This window comes from Ambystoma mexicanum, chromosome 2p (assembly GCF_040938575.1).
Source record: "Ambystoma mexicanum isolate Mex_15411 chromosome 2p, UKY_AmexF1_1, whole genome shotgun sequence".
Classification (NCBI taxonomy): Eukaryota; Metazoa; Chordata; class Amphibia; order Caudata; family Ambystomatidae; genus Ambystoma; species Ambystoma mexicanum.
This window is the reverse complement of record NC_090923.1, coordinates 335001425-335024677: the sequence shown is the minus strand read 5'-3', so window position 1 is coordinate 335024677 and position 23253 is coordinate 335001425. Positions and strand designations below refer to the sequence as shown.

The 23253-nt window shown below is 47.4% G+C and overlaps 1 protein-coding gene across 3 annotated transcripts in view; it reads left to right on the top strand.

The window, feature by feature from the left end:
- Positions 1–23253, top strand: part of TASOR (transcription activation suppressor) — a 1979545-nt gene that overhangs the window by 965411 nt on the left and 990881 nt on the right. For all 3 annotated transcript variants that reach the window (XM_069643664.1, XM_069643665.1, XM_069643666.1), the window contains exon 14: positions 8078–8770. In XM_069643664.1, coding sequence (XP_069499765.1) covers positions 8078–8770 — 693 coding nt within the window. The remainder of the gene's footprint in view (positions 1–8077; positions 8771–23253) is intronic.

The window sequence follows — 23253 nt, the reverse complement described above, 5'->3', positions numbered from 1 at the left end:
GGTGCACAATGGTCCCTCCTACCTCGGGAAGAGATCTCCTAAACAGGTCCTCTCTTGATTCTGTCTTTGGGTCAGCTCAGCAGTCTTCGGATTCCTTGAAGAAATGCATGTGATTACTCCGTCCTCAGACTGGACCCAGGATTTAAGCTTCAGGTTTCAGCTTCAACATCGAAACAACTTGCTGAGTGAAAGGTCCCTAGTTGTAAATATTGGTAACCCATTCACTCAGGATGAGCCAGGCTCAGTCAGCCAATCATACACAAGTGCATTTATGCAGGTAGGCAGCCAATCGGGCTCACAGCCATTCAGGCCTTTTGCCCAAACCAGACACCCATAACGCAGAATGTGGATTTGAGTAAGCACCCAGCCTTTCATAACACTACACTGCATTCACTCCAGTTTCAGCCAGGGCTGGCCCATGCTTTGGCATAAAACCAAAACCAGACACCCACAAGATAGAATGTGTGCACTTCAGAATCCATTCATACAGATGCCACCCAAAGGGTGTACCCACAACACAATCCCTGGGAAGGCTCCAGTCAGTCTGAGGCAGCCCAGAGCCATATATGGTCTTTCCACCCAACAGCCAGTCAAGGAAAAAGGGATGGAGTCAGGGCTTCCCAGAACTTTGGTAAACAAGGTGCAAGGCAGTAGAAACCAAGAGGCTGCAGTGGCCATCTTGCCTTTGTTTTGGAATCCATTGATTGCTATGGCAGGGCCTGAGTGTCCAAACATGGAGGACAATCTGACCCACTGTCACGTCTGCATGTAGATGCCACCAGCCCATACCCTGCTCTGTGGGCAACACAGTTACCCAAAAACACACACAATGGGGTAGAAGTGTGTACCCCCGCCCACGGGTGCCATAAGGGTACCAGATAGGGGGTGTTCACCAAAAGGAAGAGCTGCACTGCCAGAGGTCCAGGCTGGATCTGCGTGGCAGAAAGTGGTAGGACAAGGAAGCCCTGTACCTCCAAAAGGCATTTCCAGCATCACAATAGGACTCTGTAGTCCTTCACTAGGGGACCAAAGAGTTGCAAGCACAAAATCCTAAGGGCTAAGCATTCTAAGATCAAGTGACCTAAGATCTACACTTTGACCAGTATTTTACAAAAACAGCACGTGTAGTTTTTCCACAGAGCACAGTTCCTAGTGCCTACCACCTCATTAGTCGGGTATTGGTTTAGGCGCAGTCTCAAGATGTTTGTTCTCAACTGGGCGCTCGGAAATGTCTTAATGTATTCAGGGATTGATTTTAAAGCCTTCGCTAACGATGTCAAGAGGACAAAGAATTTTACTTTTTCATCCTCCCAACTGTACTAATCCAATCAAACTGATATATTTACCTTTTAACTGCCAAGGGCTTTACCTTTAGCATCTGTTTGCTCCAATTTCATTTAGCACCATAATACAATCCTCTATCCATTCTTTAACGGTGTGGTTTGACTCTAACCTTCTTAAACTGCAGAGCAAGTTCCAAGGTGAATCGGTCCGAGAGCTTAACATTTTAACTAGTAGATGTAACTGTTTCCAACTGAACATAGCTTCCAGGCAAATGAGCCAAACTCATATTTAAGGGCGCAGTTTGGAGTCCTTTGGAGCAAACAAAGTTCCTGCTTTCAAAATACTTCCTCAAGGCGTGCCCACCATGCATAGGGGAATTGCAGTCTCGTTTCAGCCCCATAGATTCAAGTCGGGACTATTTTGCCTTCATAAAACTCCAAAACCGGAAATGGCGATAATTGCTCATATTTGCAGTATGTAATACCATCTTGGGTGGCTAGACATAAAGCTCTGCTTTTTAACAAATCGGAGGCACCAAAGACCTTTGAATTAGTAGTTAAGTAATAATCCTAAATACATAAAAAAGCGACTTTTTCAAGTGTTTCCTTGTTAAAATACCATTGAAAATTTCGATAGAGCTTTTTCCTGGGGGCTTTAAAAGTCCACAATATATTCCTAGGTTACTGCAGAGACAACACCTCAGAGTATACGCTCAAAGCAATTCTGTAAGGTATCTTAATTAGTATCTCTGCTTTCAGAAACAAAGATGTAGCCCTTCTGGAATAAATTAAATATGCAGAGAGGAGCTTTGGTTAATCTTTCAGAGCAGAAGACAAGCGTAGCCTCCAGTCACCTAAAATATTAAGCCTATTCCTGGCTGCAAAAGTAGAAAGGGAGATGAACAGGCCACTTGAGAACAGGGAGGAAAAAGCAGGTCACCATTTTGCATGGAAAGCCAGGATTGCATGAGACAAACAAATGATTGCATCTGTGACTGACAAACCTGGAAAGTCTGTGACTTTCAACTCCGGAATCAGTGACAGTTTGCTTAACTTTTAAAAGACCCCATATTCTGTTAGTTTAAGACCTACATGAAAGAATTTGGATGCCATTTTTCCAATGTTTCTCTCGTCAGGTTGGACTGTTAAGGTTTTTTCACAACCCTCTCGTGAGGGATGCCAAACCATCTATGCTAGCGGTATCGTGGGTTCCATCCAAAAGATTCACCAAACTCCCTTTGTTGATAGCTATGGCAGAGCAGTAATGATTCATTCAAGGGAGAAAGGAAGGCTGGTGGACCGGTACATTTTGTCCCAAATAGACACCCCACAAAATACACCACACAGATATACTAAAACAATACTCTTCATTAAGATTTCCACATAGTTCAAAGAAGCACTTGGGTTGTAATACACTAAAGCAGTAAATGTATAAAAACAGTTCTATGCTTTTAGGAAATATGCTTTTTGCAGCTGTCCCTTCATTTCACCTAGGGGTTTCCCTGTTTGTTCACCATAGCCTGACTTTTTAAGTAAGAAGCCTTTTTAGCTTCACTTACTTCCTCAGTTAATTTGTTCTCGGGGCACTGGTGAGCCCTAAAGTTACCAGTGGATGCGGGCTGTTTCCCCTCAGTCACGATTTCTATGTTTAATGTAGCACTAATCACTTTACAGTGGAGTACTACCGGAGTACTTTGTATCCTGGCAACATTTTACATGCCTTTTTTTGTGCATAGCACATGCTGGTGGCAGTGGACTGTGGTTTTCTACGTTTTCTGGTGCACTCACAAGCATCATCTATTTTTACCACATAATACCATTCTGTGTACCATAAACTCAAAATGTCTGTGCCACGTGAATAAGCACTGTCCTTTGGCTGTCTTGATTTTTGACCATCATCCTGCCTTCTCGGGTCCAGAAACGACATACTTGGGTATGCACTTCCCGGGGGCCACGTCTGATTTCCAAGCCCACTACAGTGTGTAGCTGGCCTGCCATGGCATGGAATTTGGGTTGGACCTGCCTATTCCCAATCACTGTTCCAGCCAGAAGATGCCTGTTGCTGGCTAGATGTGGTTTGTCGCTGCCCATGATTAGACAGCCCATACCTGTTTGAGTGGTGCAGATCTTTGCCATTGATGGGCTGGGGTGACCCCCAGCCTGGAATTTTGGTAAGAGGATCCTTCCACCATTCCCAAGAACGCTCACAGGAACCAAGTGCCAGAAGAAAAGAAGGCTGCCGCTGAAGACCAAGAGAAGAGCCAATGAAGCAAGCCATCATTGCCTAAGACAGCCACGGGTGTCTGCTGTTGTATCTCCTTTTGACCCGGGAAGCCCCCTGTATGGTGCCTTCTTCCCTTGGACTGATGGGAGCAACTGGTCCTACATCAAGGCCCTCCCATCAGTGGGCTTTTGCAGTGTCTCTGGAGCCATCCTTGCGCTGACCGCTCACTGACCAGGTCCCTCTGCTGCTATAGTTGCCTTGCAAAGTTGGAGCTCGGGGCTCTGCAGAGCCTCGACTTGTGGCCCAGGAACTTTGCTGCCAGCTGCCGCTGCTACTCAACTGTGGAAAGGGCCATGTTTTTGATACCACTGCAAGTTGGGTCTGATGGCCCAAACCGTGTTCTTTTGCTGCACTGCTTCGCCTTGTGGGGCCTCTTGGTCTATGCTCGTTATGGGCTTCACTGTGGCTGCTTTCTTGGCGTCTGGCCTGTCCAGCTGGCTATTGCTAATATCCCTGACAGAAAATGCCAAGGCGAGCACTGCATTCTTAGCGTGAGGGATTTGATCAGTTCAGGTTAATGCCCTTTGGTCTAAAGAATGCACTTTCCACTTTTCAGAGGTTATATGAATTCTGAGTGGCATACTTGGAAAGGGCATTTAAGACACCTTGGAATTGTGTTGCAGGCTCTCCATCAGGCCCACTTGACCATACCGGCTACCAAATGCTAGATTGTTCAAGATTCAGTAACCTATCTTGGAAAAGAGGTTGGCAGGTGCAAAATTCAGCCTCTAACCGGAAAAGTACATGCTGTACAAGACACGACAAGGCCCACAATCCAAACTCAGGTGAGGTTTTTTGTAGGCCTCTTCGAATATTACCAGATTGGTATGGCAGACTATGGAACCATCGCTGCTCCTCGGACTGCGCTCACTACACCGAAGAAACCTAAACAGATGACTTGGTCTGTGGAGTTTGAGAAAGTCTTCCAAGGCCTGAAGGATTCCCTTCCCTTTGCCAGGTCCCTGTTCTCAGGGTACCTGATTAACAGAGATCTTTTATAGTGCAGCTACATGCCTGTAACGCTCACCTGGTATCCACAGGGACGCCTCCTGACTTGGTTGGACTGCTCCCGACCTGGATTCACCTCCCCCGGGTTCTCGTTCTGCCGAGGATCTAGTCTGGAATACAGGAGTTCTGGTTTAGCCCACAATCTCTTCCTCTCTGGGCCTACCTCCCTTGTGAACCCCAACGACCCTCTTAGGGTTTTCCTCACCTTGGATTTCGATAAGATGCGCTCTCCGTCCTGCAATTCTGTGCAGGGGTGCGTCGTGGATGGGGTGCTTCGCTGCCAAGTTGCTTCATTGGCGCGGGCCCGAGAGTCCAGACCTGCTGCGACTCAGTTCTTCAGGTAAGTCTATTGTTCTCGATAATTTGTCTGTAATTGTATTGGCCCTTGTTAATGTCCTCCTCTCGTAGGCGCAGAAGAGGTGATGAAGACGTCGAGCTGGTTGAGAGGGCTGTGCTTGAGATGGTAAATGCGCAAAGCGCAGCGCTATGTGCGCTTTTGCTGTTTGCTAACGTGTTATTCTTCCCTTGCAGCCCGCCGCAATGTTCTGGATGGTGAGCGACCGGGAGGATACAGAGCGATGAATGGATGTTGTCCGGACCGCCGTCGAGTAAGTATGAGAGCTACCCGCCTTGCCTTTCTCTTGCAGGTTGATGGAGACCGGCACTCAGTAAACCGACAGCGAGTTCCGCTCAGGTAAGCATGCTTCTGAATGATGCTTGAATGAGGGATGCGAACGCCTACTAATGCTTTCAAGCGAGGACGAGCTTCCGAGGTGACACTGGAGCCATCGACATGAGCTGGAGTGACAAGAAGGTAAGGATGGTTAATGGTGGTGGTGTTCTCTCGTTTTGCAGGTGCAGGCCTGCAATGCTGAGGAAAAGATCACGGTGAATGTCACGCTGCGAGTGCAGAGCAACGCAAAGTGTGTGCTGCAGCTTGGGCGTGGCTTAAATAGTCTGCAGGTATCCCAGGTGCCTTCAGGCCTGACCACACCCTAGATGCTAGACCGCTGAACTGAACCATGTGGGGGCGGCCATGTTGTTCCATTCCCAATGAGAGCTCCAGTTCCTTCTTCTGCCATATGAGCCTGGCGCAGAAGGCGCCAGGACTGACTCCAGGAGAGTTTGGGGGGGGGGGCATGATTGGACCCTTGGGGCCATGCAGGGACATTGTGATGCGGCCCAGAGGCTCTGAGTACCAGGGCAAGGGGCTATGGCCATGACAGCGCCTCTGGGAGAGGAGCAGTCCTCTATCAGCTAGCTGACAAAAGCACAGAGGATCCTGTGTTTTCAGTCTCCAACGTAAGGACAGAAAGCTTAGGTGAGCCACTGTGGAAAAAAAGTTTCTCCATTATGTGAGCCCTTCGTAAGGTGAGACCCTACCTCACTGTGCGGACTTACCATAAACCCTTAAAGAGGCTGATGAACACAAAGGGATTGAATACAGGAAACCCAACCAATGGTGGATTAGATCCCGCTGTCCCTAGTCTGGGGGGTGAGGGTTAGGAAAGATTTTCTGTTTACCGGTCCCTCAATTGATTTCAATGGGACACCCTTCTTTTTATTTGTTTATTTTTTAACCTGTCCTGACTTTTTGAAGGGAAGTGAAGCCTTTAGATTCACTTCCCTTGCCTTTTACTTAATTGTTATGTGAAAACTGATTTAGTCCCTGAGACTGTCCTTACTGACATTGTTTCTCTTTTGGATTCATGTATTTTGTATATTGTACAGTGCAGTGGGATACATTGTAACAGTGCTATCTCATCACCAACTAAGTACCAGCACCTCAACTCTTCTCAGCCTCACTCCCTCAATAAAGATAAAACGATGTAATGTTTGGGGGACCCAGAAGTCTATCTTTGCCAACTCATTTTGAATAGACAGTAGTCTGGGTACATAAGCTTCTTATTTAAAAAAAGAAAACAATTGAAACTGTCTCTGCAACACGACAGCCTGCATTCTTCAACCTTCTGGTGTTGCATCTTACAGTTGGACCCGAACGGAAGCAGCACTCAAACCTGCCCCCCCCCCCCCCCCCCCCCCCAATCAAAGGATGGAAAATCATGCCCCTAGCATGGCCCCCCCACCTCCCCTGCAAGACTATCTACAGTGTGACGTGGGAAAATCAGAGTTGGGGTAGGTAACCTTAACTGTTTCTGCCCCCCTCCACCCCCCCTGTCCTCCATAGAGTGCCATTGGGTATACATCCCTTTGTCCCTTAACTCCATCTGTGCTTATATTTGGTAGGCAAACCTCGGTCAAGTGTCCTATCCCTGGGCCAGCCTTGGGACTGGGATTGAGAGGAGTATTTACACATTCTTTGGACAAATACTTATTTAACTTTGAAGTAGTTTGGAACTGTTTTTAAATCACCACCATAAGCCTATTGCATCCTTCCTTTGTGAGAATGCCTTCCCTGGAGAAACATGGGTAGTATATGGGGCCCCATATACTACTAACATGTATTGGAACCTGTGACTCTTGGGCACTAGATCCCATACATCTTTGGGCTGGACTTTGTCTGGTCTATTAATTTTATCGGCACCCGATTACTTACCTGGTTAATTATGGATTGATGCATTGTAAGTGAACCTACTGGTGAATGTATATATTTGTGATATATGGTTTTGTGTGATAATACTACCTGCTATTTTCATTTCTTTGTGTGTTCTTGAGGCCTAATAAATAGTTTTATTTTTATACATTGTCTGTCTAAGCTGTAGTATATAGTTTGTTCTGTGTGATCTGAGGCCCTAGACCACTCTCACTCATGAGACTAAACCTCGACTGCTCTTCCATGTGCCTTGATTGGATTTTGGCTAAACTCTTAGAGGCTCCCTGTTCACCATAACTAGGGTGGCCTCTTAAGATCTTCCCTCAGAGATGATTTTAGAAATCCATCTCCACACCCGCTATATGAAAAGGACTGGCATGTCCCCCGGCACATGCTAGAGTGGCATGATGCAGGGTATAGCCGCATCCATACGTGCACCTGACCTGGCCCTTTCTTTTTCAGTAAATTCTGCGGCTTCTCGTGCTCCCATTCTGTCTCCATAAGGGTCAGTAAGCCACTAGTATGGAGGAAAGGGGACTAAGCACTAGTAGAACAGTAGTCACTATAGTGAGTTTCTTATTTTTTCGTCTTTACTGTCGAAGCACCTAGAAACAGTGGTTTGCAGTGTTCTCTTCAGAACTCTGAAAACAGAAAGAAATTGCTCAACATTGTAACTTTCAGACTGACTTCATGTGTGCCCCATCATCTTCTCTAATCAAGCCTATTTCTGACATAGAAGAACAGCATAGTTGAGGTAAAGCTACCTTATTGCTATTGTGACCTGTTCTCTAGTTTCCTCTCATGTTAAAGTGACTGTCTCATTTCTAGCTCCATGGAAATTAGCCAGAGAAACGTAATGTTTTTAATGTAGTTGTGGTAGCATGCTTGGATTGGCTATCAACGAAAAAGTGAAAGAATTGTAACTAATTAATTTTCTGCTCTTTTCAGCACACAAATGTTCAGTAATTCACGAAAACCGTGAGATCATGCCAGAGATTATGACTTTTATCCGTCCTCTCCACTATGGTCTCATTCAGTCTCGTAAGGACACTACTGCTGATTTCAATACTGTTGTGGAACGACATGCACGGGAATATCTGAAACGCAGAGCAATAAGTGGTGCAAAATTTCGTGAGTTTGTCCTGTACCCATACGAATCGCGTTTAGATGAGAAAAGATTTCTATATTCTACTCCAAAAAATAGACAAAATATGAATAGCTCCATGCAGAATTATTTATATGGACCGAATGCATATATAATGGAAGTAGCGAAAGCCAAGGAACTTCTCCAAGAAAACCATAAACCTCAACAGTTCAGCCCAGTGTCTGATTATGAAGCCGTTGAAGAAGAAGCTGAAAACCCAAAGACTGACCAAAATAATGGAACAAGCTATGAAAATCCTGTTTTGTCTGATGGTGGTATTCCAGTCCAGCAAAAGCCATTACAGAATGTAGACTTTGACCAAGATAAGCTAAAAGATCTGATTACTTTAATTCATATTAGGAAGCAAGGTGATGAAGATCCAGAGACCGAGAACAATACAAATACTGCTGTGCTGAAAAGAAAATTAGAAAGTGGGGCAGAAAATGTGTGTAAAATGTTAAGGAGCGAATCTGCAGAAGCTGAAGGTGTTTTTGAAGGTTAGTATATTGTTGTCTGGTTGATAACATGTCAACCTCAATAGGCCTTCCTTCTAATCTTAAAAAAATATGAATTGCAAGATACTAGAATGCTTTCTCAAAAGTACGTACTGTAAAGATAAAATATACAATGTTAATTTTTGGGTTCTGCTTATAAAGAGCTTTAGCCCTCTGTCCAAACTCTTACTGTGTTGCATGCCACAGTTCATCTTAGTGTGAAGGTCCTGTTATGGTATTGGCCATTTTATACTTTATGGAAGAATATAGATATAGAATTTTGCCTATAAGAGTTTTTGGTCTACCCTGCTTAGTGCATTGATTATTTTACCACCTATGTGCAGTATTTAGATTTATTCTTATTTTCTTTTTATAAGGTAGCAGGGAGCTGCATGATGCTTATATAAATACTGCCAAATATTTCTCTGGCAAATAAACACATTGCAACGTTTCCCCTTCCAGCACCCCAACAAGAGGGGGAGACCACAACAAAGAAGCATGCAATTTCCTTGAAAATGAGTAAAAATGTTTATAGGATCAGCCATTCTGTAGAAGTTAAGACCACTGTCTTAAGTTTGGCGAAGATTGATAAAATAAATGATTTTTTAATGCATTTATAATTTACATTACAAACATTGCATATATACATTTAAAAAATAAGTGGACAATATAATGAATATTCCTATAAAAATTCATCAATAATAGTAATCAAACCAATATTTGTATATTGAAAATATTAATTTAGCTATATAAATGCTAAATTAATGTTGTCAATATACAAATGTTTCTAATAATTCTTCACTATTTTTAGGGGGCTTTACAAAAGTTGCTGTCTGTGACAGAACTTCGTAAAGCCCGCCTTGGGTGAACAGGGTTATACTTCTTAGGTGTGGCCCTGAACTACCCAGAGGTATGGCAGCAATGGAAGAGCAGCCAGGCCTGGTCTAATGAGGGAGGAGGGCTGTATTAAGGTTCAAAGACCTCAGAGCAGTGGTTCATTAAGACACACATACGCTGTAGTTGGACATTTATTATGTACACTAAATCACACTGTTGTGATAAGTTCAGGTAAGTAAAGAATATGGATATATTAGGTAAGAATTAGTGCAGTCAAACTGGTGTGGGACTACACAAGATATATCTTCTTGGTATTAGGTAACCCACCTTTTAATATAGGCCTGCAATACACATGTTGGAAGTGTGACTGAGCAGCCAGGCTTATCTTAAGAGGGGTAATGTGAGCTGTAGAGCTTAAACCAGTACATAAGGTATCCAATTAAACACTTATAGTAGTTATGTAATGAATTTATTTATACACAAAGATATTTAAAGCATTCTTTAAAAAGCAGTAATTAGCTGTAACATTAATCCCAAGGTAGGATTCAGTTAAAACAATGAACAATAAAGCAGGTGATTGTTATTCATGTGTTTCACATGTTCCAGCACCAGGAGGCTACGTCATTTGAGGTCGGTATGGGATTTATATAGTATCGCCTTTCCAATATTGAGTTTTTAATGAAGAAAAGGTTAGGGTTAGATCAGAACAGACTGATAAGTTGTAAGAACAGTTTGATTCTCCCAAAGGGATGCAGGCAGTCAATTATCCCAGCATTAAAGTGTTCAACATTTAAAACATACAAGGGAACAATCACTGCCTTAAGCCAGTAGGTTCAGAAGGAGGCATTTAGGGAGCCAGGATAGCCAAAGTCAGTGGACAAAGTCAAAATTCTGATGCTCTTCGTCTTAGAAAGGTTTTCTTAAATAGTCAGTGTTCAAAAGAGCTCAAGAGGAGACACCTTTTAGAAAGCAGAACCTGTAAGGCCAGTGCAGGTAAGTTGAGGTCAATTTAGTGTAGTGTTAAATCACACTCCCAAAGATAAGAAGCACTCCAAATAGCAAAAGGATAATGTATCCCAAGCCCCACTGTACCTTAAAGATGTGTTCCAGCTGGTTGCCTTCACTATGCAGTAGACTCTTGTTCTTGTTCCTGGTCCTTGGTCGTGGTGACGAAAGGGAGGAAGTCTGGTGGGCTCCTGTTGCAGCACTCGAGAGAGGGACTCGGCAGCAATTGATTTCCATCGATTCAGCGCCCGTTTGTGGTTTTGGTGCCTTTTTCTCAGCAGCAATGAAGAACGAAAAGCTCTTGTTAGGATTTCTTTGAGCCCTCGGTCCGGGACTCTGGTGAGGAGACCCAGGACGTGGATATCTTGCTTCTGTGGGGTCCTCTGGATGCCTACGAAGATCTGGCCGGATTCAGACTTTGGAAGACCGTGCACTCACAAGTGGTCGAGGTGCTTCGGGTATTGGGCTTCTGCAGCCTTGGAAAGTCGCAGCAAGTCGGGGTTTGCGCCAAAATAGTTTGTCTCAAGGCTAGTTGGTCCCACCAGCCTAAGGGAGGAAGTCGTCCTTTATGGGCCCCCTCAATTCAAAAACGGAGTTGGCACAGCTGCAGTGTTTCACTGGGCACTTTGCGGTCCAGAAGGGTGCTGCTGGCATCTTCTCTCGTCTTCTACTTAGAATGTTGTGCTCCAGTGGTTGACTCTTTAGTTTATTTGTATAGCACAGCCAAGCCCAGGGGCATCAGGACACTTTTCATACAAGTTAGGACAATTTACACATATGCATAAGTCAGTAGTATGGTACAATAGACAGTAAGGTCTAAATAGAAATTACATTACATGTATACAATGTTCAGATGAAACTTTAGGAAGCGATCGACAGAGTTGGCCTATCATATTATGTGAGGAGACTTAGGTCTTGCTCATGTAGCCAGAGTTTTGTTTTTTTTTTAAAAAGGAGGAATGAAGGTTACTCCCTTAGAGATACTGGTAGAGCATTCAATTTTTTGGCAGCAAGGACTGGGAAACTAGCCCTGCCTGCACGTTGTTGTTTGAATCGTGGAATGGTAACGCAGTGAGACTGGGCTGTTCTGGTAGGTTTTTCAGATGTTTGTCTGGAAATGGTGTTGGATAGGTAAGTGGGAGCCTGGTTAGAGAGGCACGTATGGGTGAGGGAGATAGTATTGAGGTCAATTCTCTGCCTAATGTTAAGCCAGTTTATGGCGTGCCTAGTTGCAGAGATGTGCTGTGTCCTGGGGAAGTTTAGAGCTGCTCTGATAGCATTATTTTGTATAACTTGCATTTTGTTGAGGTTGACTCTGCTCTTAGTTCCAAAAACCTTGCTTTTTATGCAAGTTCCCATTCATTCAGAGCCCTTGGCTGTCAATCACACAGCAGGGAGGCTGTCCTATTAGGACAGCCAGCCAGCTAATAGGAACTGGTTTCACTCAGGCACACCTAGAGACCTTACCTAACTTCCTGCCTTTTCAGACACACTGGAACCTTGGCAGGCTTCACGACTGAAGCCCGCCAAAGCCAAACTACACAAAGGACTCAAACCTGATGCAAACAGAGTAAAAGCTGAGAAGAAACTAACAAGAAATGGCCAAAAAGGAAGACGGGGGCTGTTTTGAGAAAATGGTCACCCTTGTGTGCAGCACTACAGCTGAGGTATCAGTCTGCAGATACATGTCACTAGGTAGTAAAAAAAAAACACTGCCATTCAAGTAGGTTAGTGTAACAAAATGTTACATGAGGAATGGGTTAAAGGAATTACTATGTAACCCCCCCCCGGCACTCCACATAGCGTGGGGTGTGCTGGACCCATAAGGTAAAGGTAAGTAAGACAGTGGTCATCCTACTATTCTTGGGAACAGTAGTTCACCCAAGAAAATGGAATTAAACATTAGAAGTCCAAGGGACGTCTCGATGGCACTGCACAAAAGGTGCTGTGTGTCACAATGCAAAAGCAGATGCTTATGGAGTTTACCAAACTCCGTAAAAACAGTAAGGAACATAGAAAATCATATTCAGAAAAACACATGAGTGAGTGAGAAAAAGGTCCAACTTACTCAGGAGTACAAATGATAAAGCCCTGAGTTCAGCAAAAGAGCTGCAGGTCTCTAAGGTTGAAGGGTATTGGCACAGAAATGAAAATTCTCTCTAACACTTGCACCCTCCTACAACCCCCCTCCCCCATCCCCACAGGACTAAGGGACAGGAGGATTTAATCCACTCCTGGATGAATCTCTTGTTCCAGTCGTTCATACTTTCTGGAGAGACCATCAGCATGTTGGTGATTGCATCCAGACCTATGCTCAATGGTAAAATCAAACCCTTGGAGGCTGATTGACAATCTAAATAATTTAGGATTTTCACCCTTCATTTGCATTAACTATCCCACGGGTTGGTTTTCTGTTTGAATAAGGAAAGTAGAACCATACAAGTATGGCCTAATCTTCTTCAAAGACCACACAATGACAATACACACAGTCTATAGTTGCTCACCTTGTTTCATGGTCATTCAGTTTGCTACTGATGAAGCAAATATAGTGTTCTCTGACTTGCTCACCCAATTGACATAAGACTGCACCTATCCCAGTAGTAGAAGCATCTGTTTGTACTATAAAGGATTGGTTGTAATCAGGAGCGCTTAAGACTGGAGCTTTGCAGAGGGCTTGCTTCAGCCCTGCGAATGCTTTGGCACATGCCTTATTCCATCTGACCTTCTTAGGACATTTTGGAGATGATATTCAGTGGAGAAGCTAGGGTCCCATAGTTCTCAATTAGATTTATGTAGTCCCCAGTGATACCTAGAAAGGCTCTAACTTGGGTTTGAGAAGTGAGGGTGGCCCAGTCCTGTACAACGTTTACTTTGCTAGGCAAGGGCCTGATCTCACCACCTCATGCCCAAGGTAGACCACTTTGCTCTGACCAATTTGACATTTACTTGCCTTTATGGTCAGATGGGCCCATTCAAGATCCTGCTATACATAACAAGGTGATTAAGATGGTCTTTCCAAGTGGGGCTGTACACTGCAACGTCGTCCAAGTATGCTGTGCAGAAGTCCTCTAACCCATTCAGAACCTGGTTCAACGTCCTTTGGAATGTAGCAGATGCATTCTTTAGTCCAAAAGGCATAACCCTAAACTGGTATAAGCCTCCTGGGGTGGGAAATGCTGTTTTCTCCTTGCTATGGTCTGCCAGTGCTATTTGCCAATAGCCTGAGGTCAAGTCAAATGTGCTGAGGAACCTGGAAGATCCACATTTGTCCACCAGCTCATCTGTCCTTGGTAAAGGCTGGACAACAGTCTTTGTGAGACTGCATTTACAGCTGTATAGTCGACATAGAATCTCAATTCCTTGGTTCCTGCTTTTGGCACTAGTGCAACTGGACTAGCCCATGGACTTGTACATGACTCTATAACCCCGAGGTCAAGCATCTTGTTAACCTCGTCCTTTTATATGTGTTGTGCCATGATCAGACATTCTGCAGCTCCTACTTTAACCAGGGAGACTGTCCCCAGTGGGGATATCATGCTGGCCCCAATGGGTCAAGCATGGTGTCAGAGAAAACAGGGAGGATGCAAACTGACTTAACAGAGCTTTGCACGCCTCCTGTTGCTGCAGAGTCAGATCTTAAGAGAGTTTGACTCATTCAGTTGTCTCTTCTGACGGGTGTCCCCTGAGGAGATCAGGGAGAGGCTCACTCCCCTCATCCTCTTAATCGGAGGCTAAACGCAAAGCTCCCAATCCCTCTTACCTTTTCTATACAAACTCCTTGAGCGCCTTGTTTATTCACTTACCTCTTCATTTGTGTCTAGCCTATCTTTCCTTCCTCTGACTGGTTTCCGCCCCCACTATTCCACTGAAACAGCCCTTACCTACTTACTTAATTCTCTTCTCACTGCTTGCTACTCCAAACACTCATCTATTCTTATCTGTCTGCCGCCTTTGACACTTTGGTCCTGGACACTCTCTCCTCCCTTGGTCTGCGCTGGTCTGTTCTATCATGGTTTTTATCTTACCTATCCAATCGTACCTTTGCTGTCTCTTGGGGCGGAAACACTTCCTCACGTTCCTCTGGTCCATGGCATTCCTCAAGGTCCAGTCCTTGGTCCCTTTCTATTTTTCTTATATAATTCCTTTCGAGGGGATTGGGTCCTCCGACGTATTCCATATCTATGACAGGTAATGTCCACAGCTGTGCTGCTTTGGAAAATCTTTGGCGTCTGCGTCCTGCGTCGTTGACGTCGATGCGCCGTCCCTGAGGACCTCCTCCGACGGCCGACGTCACCCGATGTGATAAGTAGGACGCACGACGCCCATAGCCTCAATTCTGTTTTTTCCACGAACGTGTTTGCTTCGTGAATCTCGGTACGCCTCGGCTCGTTGGAGTTTGCTGTTTTCAATTCTCGGTTCGTTGAACCTGTTCGGTTTGTTGTGAAGACTTGATCGTGGTGATGTCTTTCTCATCTTCAACCCCGCGTCCGGGCTTCAAGAACTGCGGGGACTGTGGGTCCAAAATGTCGGTCATGGACTAGCACGACACCTGCCTCTGGTGCCTCGGGGAGGCCCACGATACGGACGACTGTGTCGACTGCCAGTCGCTCACGGCAAAGGCCTTGCAGGAACGCAAGAAGAAGCTGTCGGTAGGCCGGGTGTCTAAGCCCCGGAAGTCGAGGTCTGCGGGGCTTTCGAGGGGTGACTCTCCGCGTCATCGTAGGAAGTCCAGTGGGTCTCCTTCCAGGAGTCGGTCTCGCCACTCCTCCGCCTCTTCGAGGCATTCCCGGAAGCGCCGGCGTAGGTCGCCTTCCCCGTCGTCTTCCGAGGACTCCGCCCGTCGGCGGGTCGCTTATCCCTCCATGCAAGCAACACCGGAGGAATGGGCTTCCTTCGGGAAGCAGATGCCAGCGATTCTTGAATCGCAGAGCACCGGTCCATCCGCGCCTCCAAGTGGGGTCGGTTGGCACCGGTCGAGAGACACCGCCCGTACGCCTTCGGGCTCGGGTGGTCGGCACGGCTCGCGGGAGAGGTCCCGCTCGGACAAGGGTAGCCGTTCTCGCCATGCCCGTTCCAGGTCCCGGTCCTCGGCGCGCTCGAGACCGTGTGATCCTGTGACATCTTCGAAGAAGACGTCGACGCCTGTGGCACCGAGGTCGTCGACGATTTCTCTCGAGGCTCCGCCTCCGATGGGGTCGTCGGCACCTAGGTCGCCGAGAGACACGCTCAGAGCTCCGGCTTCGAGACCTGTGTCGAAGCCGCCAATGCTGGCCTTTCGAGGCGGTGGTGTCGGAGGGGCCCCGTGGCACAGGGTTTGCCCCTAGAAAGGCTATGGCTAAGGTCAGGCACTGCTTTGGTCCACAGAGGTCTTCCTCTCCCCGCCTGGAGTACATTTCAGAGGGTGATGAAGGCTCTGATGGGGGGCTTGGTTACGGTTCCAGATTACCTTATCTCGGGCCATAGCCAGTTTGATGATCTGCGGCAGTCGCTGCATGATGCCAGTGGACTGGACACCTCTCCGGAGTTGGAGCTTTGTAGGCCGGAGCCTGGCACTCATGCCGATTCTTCATATCGGCGCCTTATGTCTCAGGTTACTGAGTACTTGGGTTGGTCAGCTCCCCCAGGGGAGTTTGTTCAAGATGATCTCATGGACATCCTTGATCTCGGTCCACCCACTGACCCGGTTTTGCCTTTTCATATGGCTCTGCAGAGAAGGGTGGCGGCGGCTTGGACTGCTCCGGAGAGTCTCCCGGCAGTGGCCAAGTCTTTGTCGCGAAAATACCGACCAGCCAGTAGCGACCCCTGCTACTTGTCTAGACACCCCACTCCGGAGAGTTTGGTGGTGCAGGCAGCTACGGCCCCGGCAAAGCAGGCGTCGTATCCTACCATCCCTCTGGATAGGGACGACAAACGTTTAACGGCTGGGCGAAGTAAGTGTTTTCTTTGGGGGGTATGGCGCTCCAGGCGGCCAACTCCATATGTGCCTTGTTTCGTTTCACGCACACTCTGTGGAACTGTGTTGCATTAGCGGCTGAACAATTCCCGAAAGGGACGAACGGGATGGTTTCCTTGCTATGGTTCAGGATGGCAAGGATGCCATGTGTGAGGCCGTTCAGTTGGGTTTGGATTTGGCGGATTGTGTCAGCCGGTCCATGGCGGCGAGCACCGTAATGCGCAGGTTTGCGTGGTTGCGGAAGTCTGGGTTTGCTCCTGATGTGCAGTCCCGGCTCCTCAACATGCCCTTTGACGGTGAACACTTTTTTGGCAGCAAGGCTGACGAGAGCCTTGAGAGGTTGCAGACCTCCAAAGCTGCAGTTGGGCGCTGCAGTTCGCCAACCTCCGCCTTTTCGTCCTAGGGGACAGCAATGGAGGGGATGTTCCTTTCGCTATTACTCGTCCTTCAGTAAAGCGAGGGGAGCTAGCAGTCAAAGAGGCCATCGTAAGAGTGCCAGAGGTGGAAATAAAGGTACTCGAGGTGCCAAGGCCGCTCGGGCAGTTGCCTCTTTGCCCTCAGGCAACGGCGCAGCCGCTACCACTCAGTCATGAGGCCAGGTCCCATGGTTCTCCGGTTGGGGGTAGGCTGGCGCAGCATCTTGTAGAGTGGCAAGCCATTACTTCAGATGTGTGGGTTCTGGAGATCATAACCCACGGCTACTGTCTTCCTTTTCGGCAGAGGCCTCACGACAATCCACCAGGGAGCCTCTCTTTGAAGAGTCTAGATCCGCTCCTTGCGCAGGAAATTCAAGCCCTGCTGGAGAAAGGCGCCATAGAACTGGTGCCTGTAGCGGAGAGGAACAAGGGATGGTATTCCGCATATTTTTTGATATCGAAGAAAGACAGGGGATTGAGAGCCATCATGGATTTGCGCCGTTTGAACAAACTCCTCAGGAAGGACAAGTTCAAGATGGTGACTTTCTCAAGTCCTCCAGGCCCTTCAACTTCAGGACTGGTTGGTGTCTCTCGACCTCAAGGATGCTTATTTCCATGTGCCGATCCATCCCAAGCACAAGAAGTACCTGAGGGTCGCGGTTGGCGACTCACACTTTCAGTTTCGGGTCCTGCCGTTCGGATTGACCTCCGCCCCGAGGGTTTTCACCAAGCTCATTGTGGTGGTGGCAGCGCATCTCAAGCAAGGGGGGGGATTCACGTCTACCCCTACCTGGACGATTGGTTGATCAGGGGGAGCTCTCCCGAGCAAGTCCTGGATCATCTGTCCGTCACCTGCCACTCCCTTCACAGGCTGGGCTTCTCCCTCAATTTAAAGAAGTCCCATTTGACGCCAACACAGCGGCTCCAGTACATCGGAGCAGTGCTCGACAAGTCCCTGGGGCAGTGTTTTCCTCCTCAGGTGAGGGCTCGTCACATTCAGCAGATGGTGCACAAGTTTCAGTTTGCCTAGAATCTCCGAGCGTCCGAGTTCTTGAGACTGCTCGGCCTCATGGCATCCTGCATTCTTCTGGTGCCAGAGGCTCGTCTGCGGATGAGATCTTTGCAGTGGGCACTCAAGCTCCAGTGGTCTCAGTCCTCCGGCAGGCTGTCGGACCCTGTTCAGGTGCCGTCCTCGGTAGCCCGGGACCTTCTGTGGTGGGCCATCGAGGGCAATCTGATGAAGGGGGCCCCATTTTGGCTGTCCTGGCCGGAGGTGACGATCGTGAAGGACGCATCCCTCACGGGATGGGGAGCTCATGCCAACGAGTTGAGTCAGTGGCCGTTGGTCTCCGTCGGAGTCCAGACTCCATATCAATCTGTTGGAGCTGAGGGCCGTCAGGCTAGCCCTGAAGGCTTTTCTGCCGACTGTGCGCGGAAAGAGTGTCCTTATTCTAACGGACAACATGGTGCCCATGCACTACCTCAAAAAAAAGGGGGGGGCAGGGTCACTTCTGCTGTGCAGGGAGGCGATGCAGCTCGAGTTCTGGGCCATCCAGCAGGAAGTTTCGATCTCGGTGGTTCATCTGGCCGGAAACGACAACGAGACGGCGGACGCTCTGAGCAGGCAGAGCACGATCTCTCACGAGTGGGAGCTGGCTCAGGAAATTCTCCTGGAGATCTTCGTCCTTTGGGGGACCCCTCAAGTGGATCTCTTCGCCTCCAGTGTCAACCGGAAGTGCGAAAGGTTTTGCTCGCGGGAATTTCCTCCAAAAGGAGCCTTAGGAGACGCGTTCGTGGTGGAGTGGTCGTTCCCACTGCTGTATGCGTTTCTTCCAGTCCCCGTCATCCCGCAAAAGCTGCAGAGGTTATGGAGGTTCGGTTCCCGGATGATCATCATTGCTCCGGCGTGGGCCCGGAGGACGTGGTACCTGGACTTTCTAGACTTGTCCATCTGCCCTCCACGTCGTCTTCCCTACCAAGACGATCTGCTCTCACGGGAGGGGGGTCAGGTTCTCCATCCAGAGGTCAGATCCCTCAATCTTCACGCTTGGCTTCTGAAGGTTGAGGTATAAGGATTGGGACCTCCCTGAAGACATGATGGAGGTGTTGCTCTCGGCCAGGCGGCCGACAACAAAGTCTCTGTACCTTTGCCGTTGGAGAAAGTTCTGCGACTGGTGCAGAGTTCAGAATGTGGATCCTTTTGAATGTGACATTCCCATGGTTTTGTCTTTTTTGCTTTCTTTGGCCCACAGGGGCTTGCAAGTGGGGACCATTAAAGGTTACCTGGCGGCGCTGTCCATATTTAAGCGCTCGTCTGAAGAGTGTTCCTATTTTAAGATTCCTTTAATTTCGCAGTGTTTGAAAGGGCTCACTAATGTGTTCCCTCCGTCACCTTTTTTGGTCCCAGGTTGGGATTTGAACCTTGTTCTTAAGTTTCTTATGGGTGCTCCGTTTGAGCCTTTACATTCTTGCCCTTTGAGGCTGTTGACTCTGAAAACTGTTTTTGGTTGTGGTTACTTCCGCTCGCAGAGTGAATGAGTTACAGGCACTTTCTGTTAAGCCACCCTTCACTGTGTTTCATAAGGACAGGGTTGTCCTTAGAGTTCGTCCTTCTTTTCTTCTGAAGGTGGTTTCGAAATTTCATTTGAGCCAGAAGGTTGTTCTTCCGGCGTTCTATCCTCCTCCACATCCTGGTAAGGAAGAGAAGAGGCTCCATAGGCTTGATCCTCGGAGAGCGTTGAGCTTTTATATTTCACGCATGTCCCGGGTCAGAGTGGACGATCAACTTTTCATTGGTTACGCTGGAAAGCGTTTGGGACAAGCTGTGACGAAACAGAAATTGTCTCGTTGGATTATTTTAGCTATCTCCGAGTGTTACCGCTTGGCGGGTAAGGACACTCCGGCTGGCTTGCGGGCCCTTTCTACCAGAGGAGTGGCTGCGTCTACTGCTCTGCAGAGGGGAGTTCCTATTCGTCACATCTGTGATGCAGCCACCTGGGCTTCAGTACATACTTTTGTACGTCACTATTCCCTCGATTCCATCAGAGGGCAAGATCTAGCTTTTGGCAAGGCAGTTCTCTATTCCGCAATTTGATTGGGCATGCTAAATTTGTATTCTAAATTCTTTCCCACCTCCTTGCTTGGTGTACTGCTTTGGGAGTCTGTCATAGATATGGAATACATCGGAGGACCCAATCCCCTCGAGGAACAAGTTACTTTCTTACCTGGTAACGTTCTTTCGATGGGATGGGCCAACAACGTATTCCATATCGCTCCCTCCCTGCCTTCCCCACTGCAGAATTTCCTTTGCGATTGCAGCTTGCGTTCCGCAAGGCCTTGTGTGTCTGACTGGCAGAAAACTGGTGGCACACGTTCTGGGAAAAAGCTATAACTGAGGCTATGGGCGTCGTGCGTCCTAGTTATCACATCGGGTGACGTCGGCCGTCGGAGGAGGTCCTCCGGGACGGCGCATCGACGTCATCGACGCAGGGCGCAGACGCCATAGATTTTCCGAAGCAGCACAGCTGTGGACATTACCTGTCATAGATATGGAATACGTCGTCGGACCATCCCATCGAAAGAATGTTACCAGGTAAGAAAGTAACTTGTTCTTCTTGCCCCCATTATCTCATCCTTTGGAGTGTCATGCCACTTCTACGCTGACAGCACCCAGCTCTTCCTATCCTTCTCGTCCTTCTCCTCGGACCTTCATCAGACTCTCTCTCATCCTGCCTCACCGCCATCAAGTCTTGGATGAACTCTTACTTCCTCATTCTCCATGCCGAAAAAATTGAGGTCCTATTCTTTCCCACTAACACCCTCATCTTGCAATCTCCTCCCTCTTCCATCTCTTTTCCTCCCTCCTGTCTCTCAATCTCTCCTTCCGAACGCAATCTTGGCATTTACTTTGATTCCAATCTCTCCTTTGACCACCACATCTCCCTTACATCCCGCACCTGTTGATTCCATCTCTACAACATTCGCAAAGTCCTCCCTTTTTTCCCTTTTCACACTACAAAACTCCTCACTAGTCTTCTCCCGACTATTCTATTGTTCTGTTCTTTGGTCTTCCCCACTCACACCTTGCTCCTCTTAAATCTATTGATCATTCTTCAATTCACTCACTCTCTCTTCTCTCCTACCACGACCCAATTTCTCCTTCCCTGGCCTCTCTTGGCTGGTTGCCCTTCTATTCTCAACTTAAATACAACTTTCTCTGTCTTGTGTTCAAATGTCTCTATGGACTTGCTCCTGACTTCCTTGCATCTCGCCTTTCTTTTTACTCTCCATCTCGCTCCCTCCGCTCTACTAATCTTTTTGGACTCAATGTCCCATGTCCCCCGTGTGCCCAATCCTGTTTTTGCTTGTTCCAGCTCCTAGCCCCTCTTCGCGGGAACATGCTTCCCCTGTCTCTTTGCTCCATTACTTCCTATCCTCTGTTCCGTTCCTCTCTAAAAACCCACCTGCTACAGTCCTCTAATTGATTTAATCTGCTTATGAACACTGATTCACTTACTCTTATGAACGCTAATTGATTGTTACTGTGTATGAACACTCTATGATTTTTCCCAGCAATGCTAAATGATTGTTACTATTTACGAACACAGTTTGAATGTTACTGTTTATGAACGCAGATTGCATTCTGATTCTTTATATTGTTGACTGTCCTATGTAAAGCGCTTTAGACAAAGGCGCTATATAAAGCACAATAAATACAAATACAAATAGGCCTTTAGACGGTTAGTGTGAAAGACCCTGTGGGCCTTCTTAGGGTTGCCCAAGTCCACTAAATAATTATCCTCTCCAAGTTTGCCTACAACCTTGAAGGGTCCTATCCATGTGTCCCTTATGGCACTATGCCTTGTAGGAACCATAACCAATACTAACTGGTCTGGAGTAAACTCTACCGTGTTGGCCTTTGGGTCATGCCAATGTTTGACCAGAGCCTGACCGGCTTTCAGGTTTTCTGTTGCTTCTGTCATCAAAAGTACCATCCTCCTCCTGAGGCCTAGAACATAGTCAGTGACACAAACTTGCTTCAGGGATAGAGCAATATCCAAACCCTCTTTAATCGGGTCCTAGGGGCCTCTGACTGGATGACCATAGAGGAGCTCAAAGGGGCTGAAACCAACTCCAGTTTGAGGCACCTCTCTGTAACTAGATAAAAGGCATATCAGTAGAAAGTCCTTCTTTCTTTCCAGGGGTTCTTCTAAACCGCCTATCATGCTTGTCATTGTTTTGGTAAACCTCTCTGCCAACCAACTTGTTTGAGGGTGGTTGGCAATTGAGAACTTGTAAGTTACTCCACAGTTCTTCCACATGGTCTGCATGTAGTGTTAAATAAAATTAGATCCCCTGTCAGAGATAACTTCCTTAGGAATCCGAACCCTGCTAAAGATGCCAAGGAGAGCCTTAGCCACTGCTTAGGCAGTAACAGTCCTCATAGGTACAACCTCGGGGAACCTGGTAGCATTGACTACCACAACCAATATAAATCGTTTGCCTGTGGAAGTAGGAGGGTCTAGGGGGTCCAACAATGTCAATCCCCGCCCTCTCAAAAATAACTCCCACCACTGGGAGGAGCACTAAGGGTACCACATACGTGGATCCACTTTTGCCAGAGGTGTGGCAGGTTTGGCAGCTTCTACAATGTTTGTCAACATCTGCTCCCATCTTGGGCCAGTAAATGTACAGAGAAAGCCTCTTTGGTCTTCTTGGACCTCAAGTGACCAGCCAGAATTATCTCATGTGCTAGTTGCAGCTTAGATCTTACCTCCTGAGGTACGGCTAGTCACCTGAAGTCCCCTGGGGTAGATTTTGTAGGCTCACTGTAGAGGAGTCCATCCTCCCAGTAGAGTCTATGCTTCCCTGGCTCTTGCCCTTCCAGCTGGGAAACTGTCGTCTCAGACCTTCCAGAGAGGAACACTCGCTCTGTCCTTTACTGAAATGTGCCCTCGCGGGTCCACCTTCTGCAAGCAAGTCTACAGCTCGGAATAGTCTCTAGGATCCAGATCTTCCAAGCAGGGAAGGATCTTCTCCAGTTCCGTTTCGCCAGTAGCTGGGTTTTCAGGAGTTATTTCGTCCACCCACTGTTTCGACTGGGGTCACTGGGGTGACCTAGGACTGTCCTCTCTGTGAAGTCCTTGTCTTCATAGCAGGTTTGGATTTTAGACCCTTTTTCTTTCCAGAGACTCTAGGTTTCTCCTTGGTCTTTTTCTTTTTGCTAAAAGTGGAAGTTTGTCCTGTCTGCTGATTTGAGGTAATGGATCCCTCCC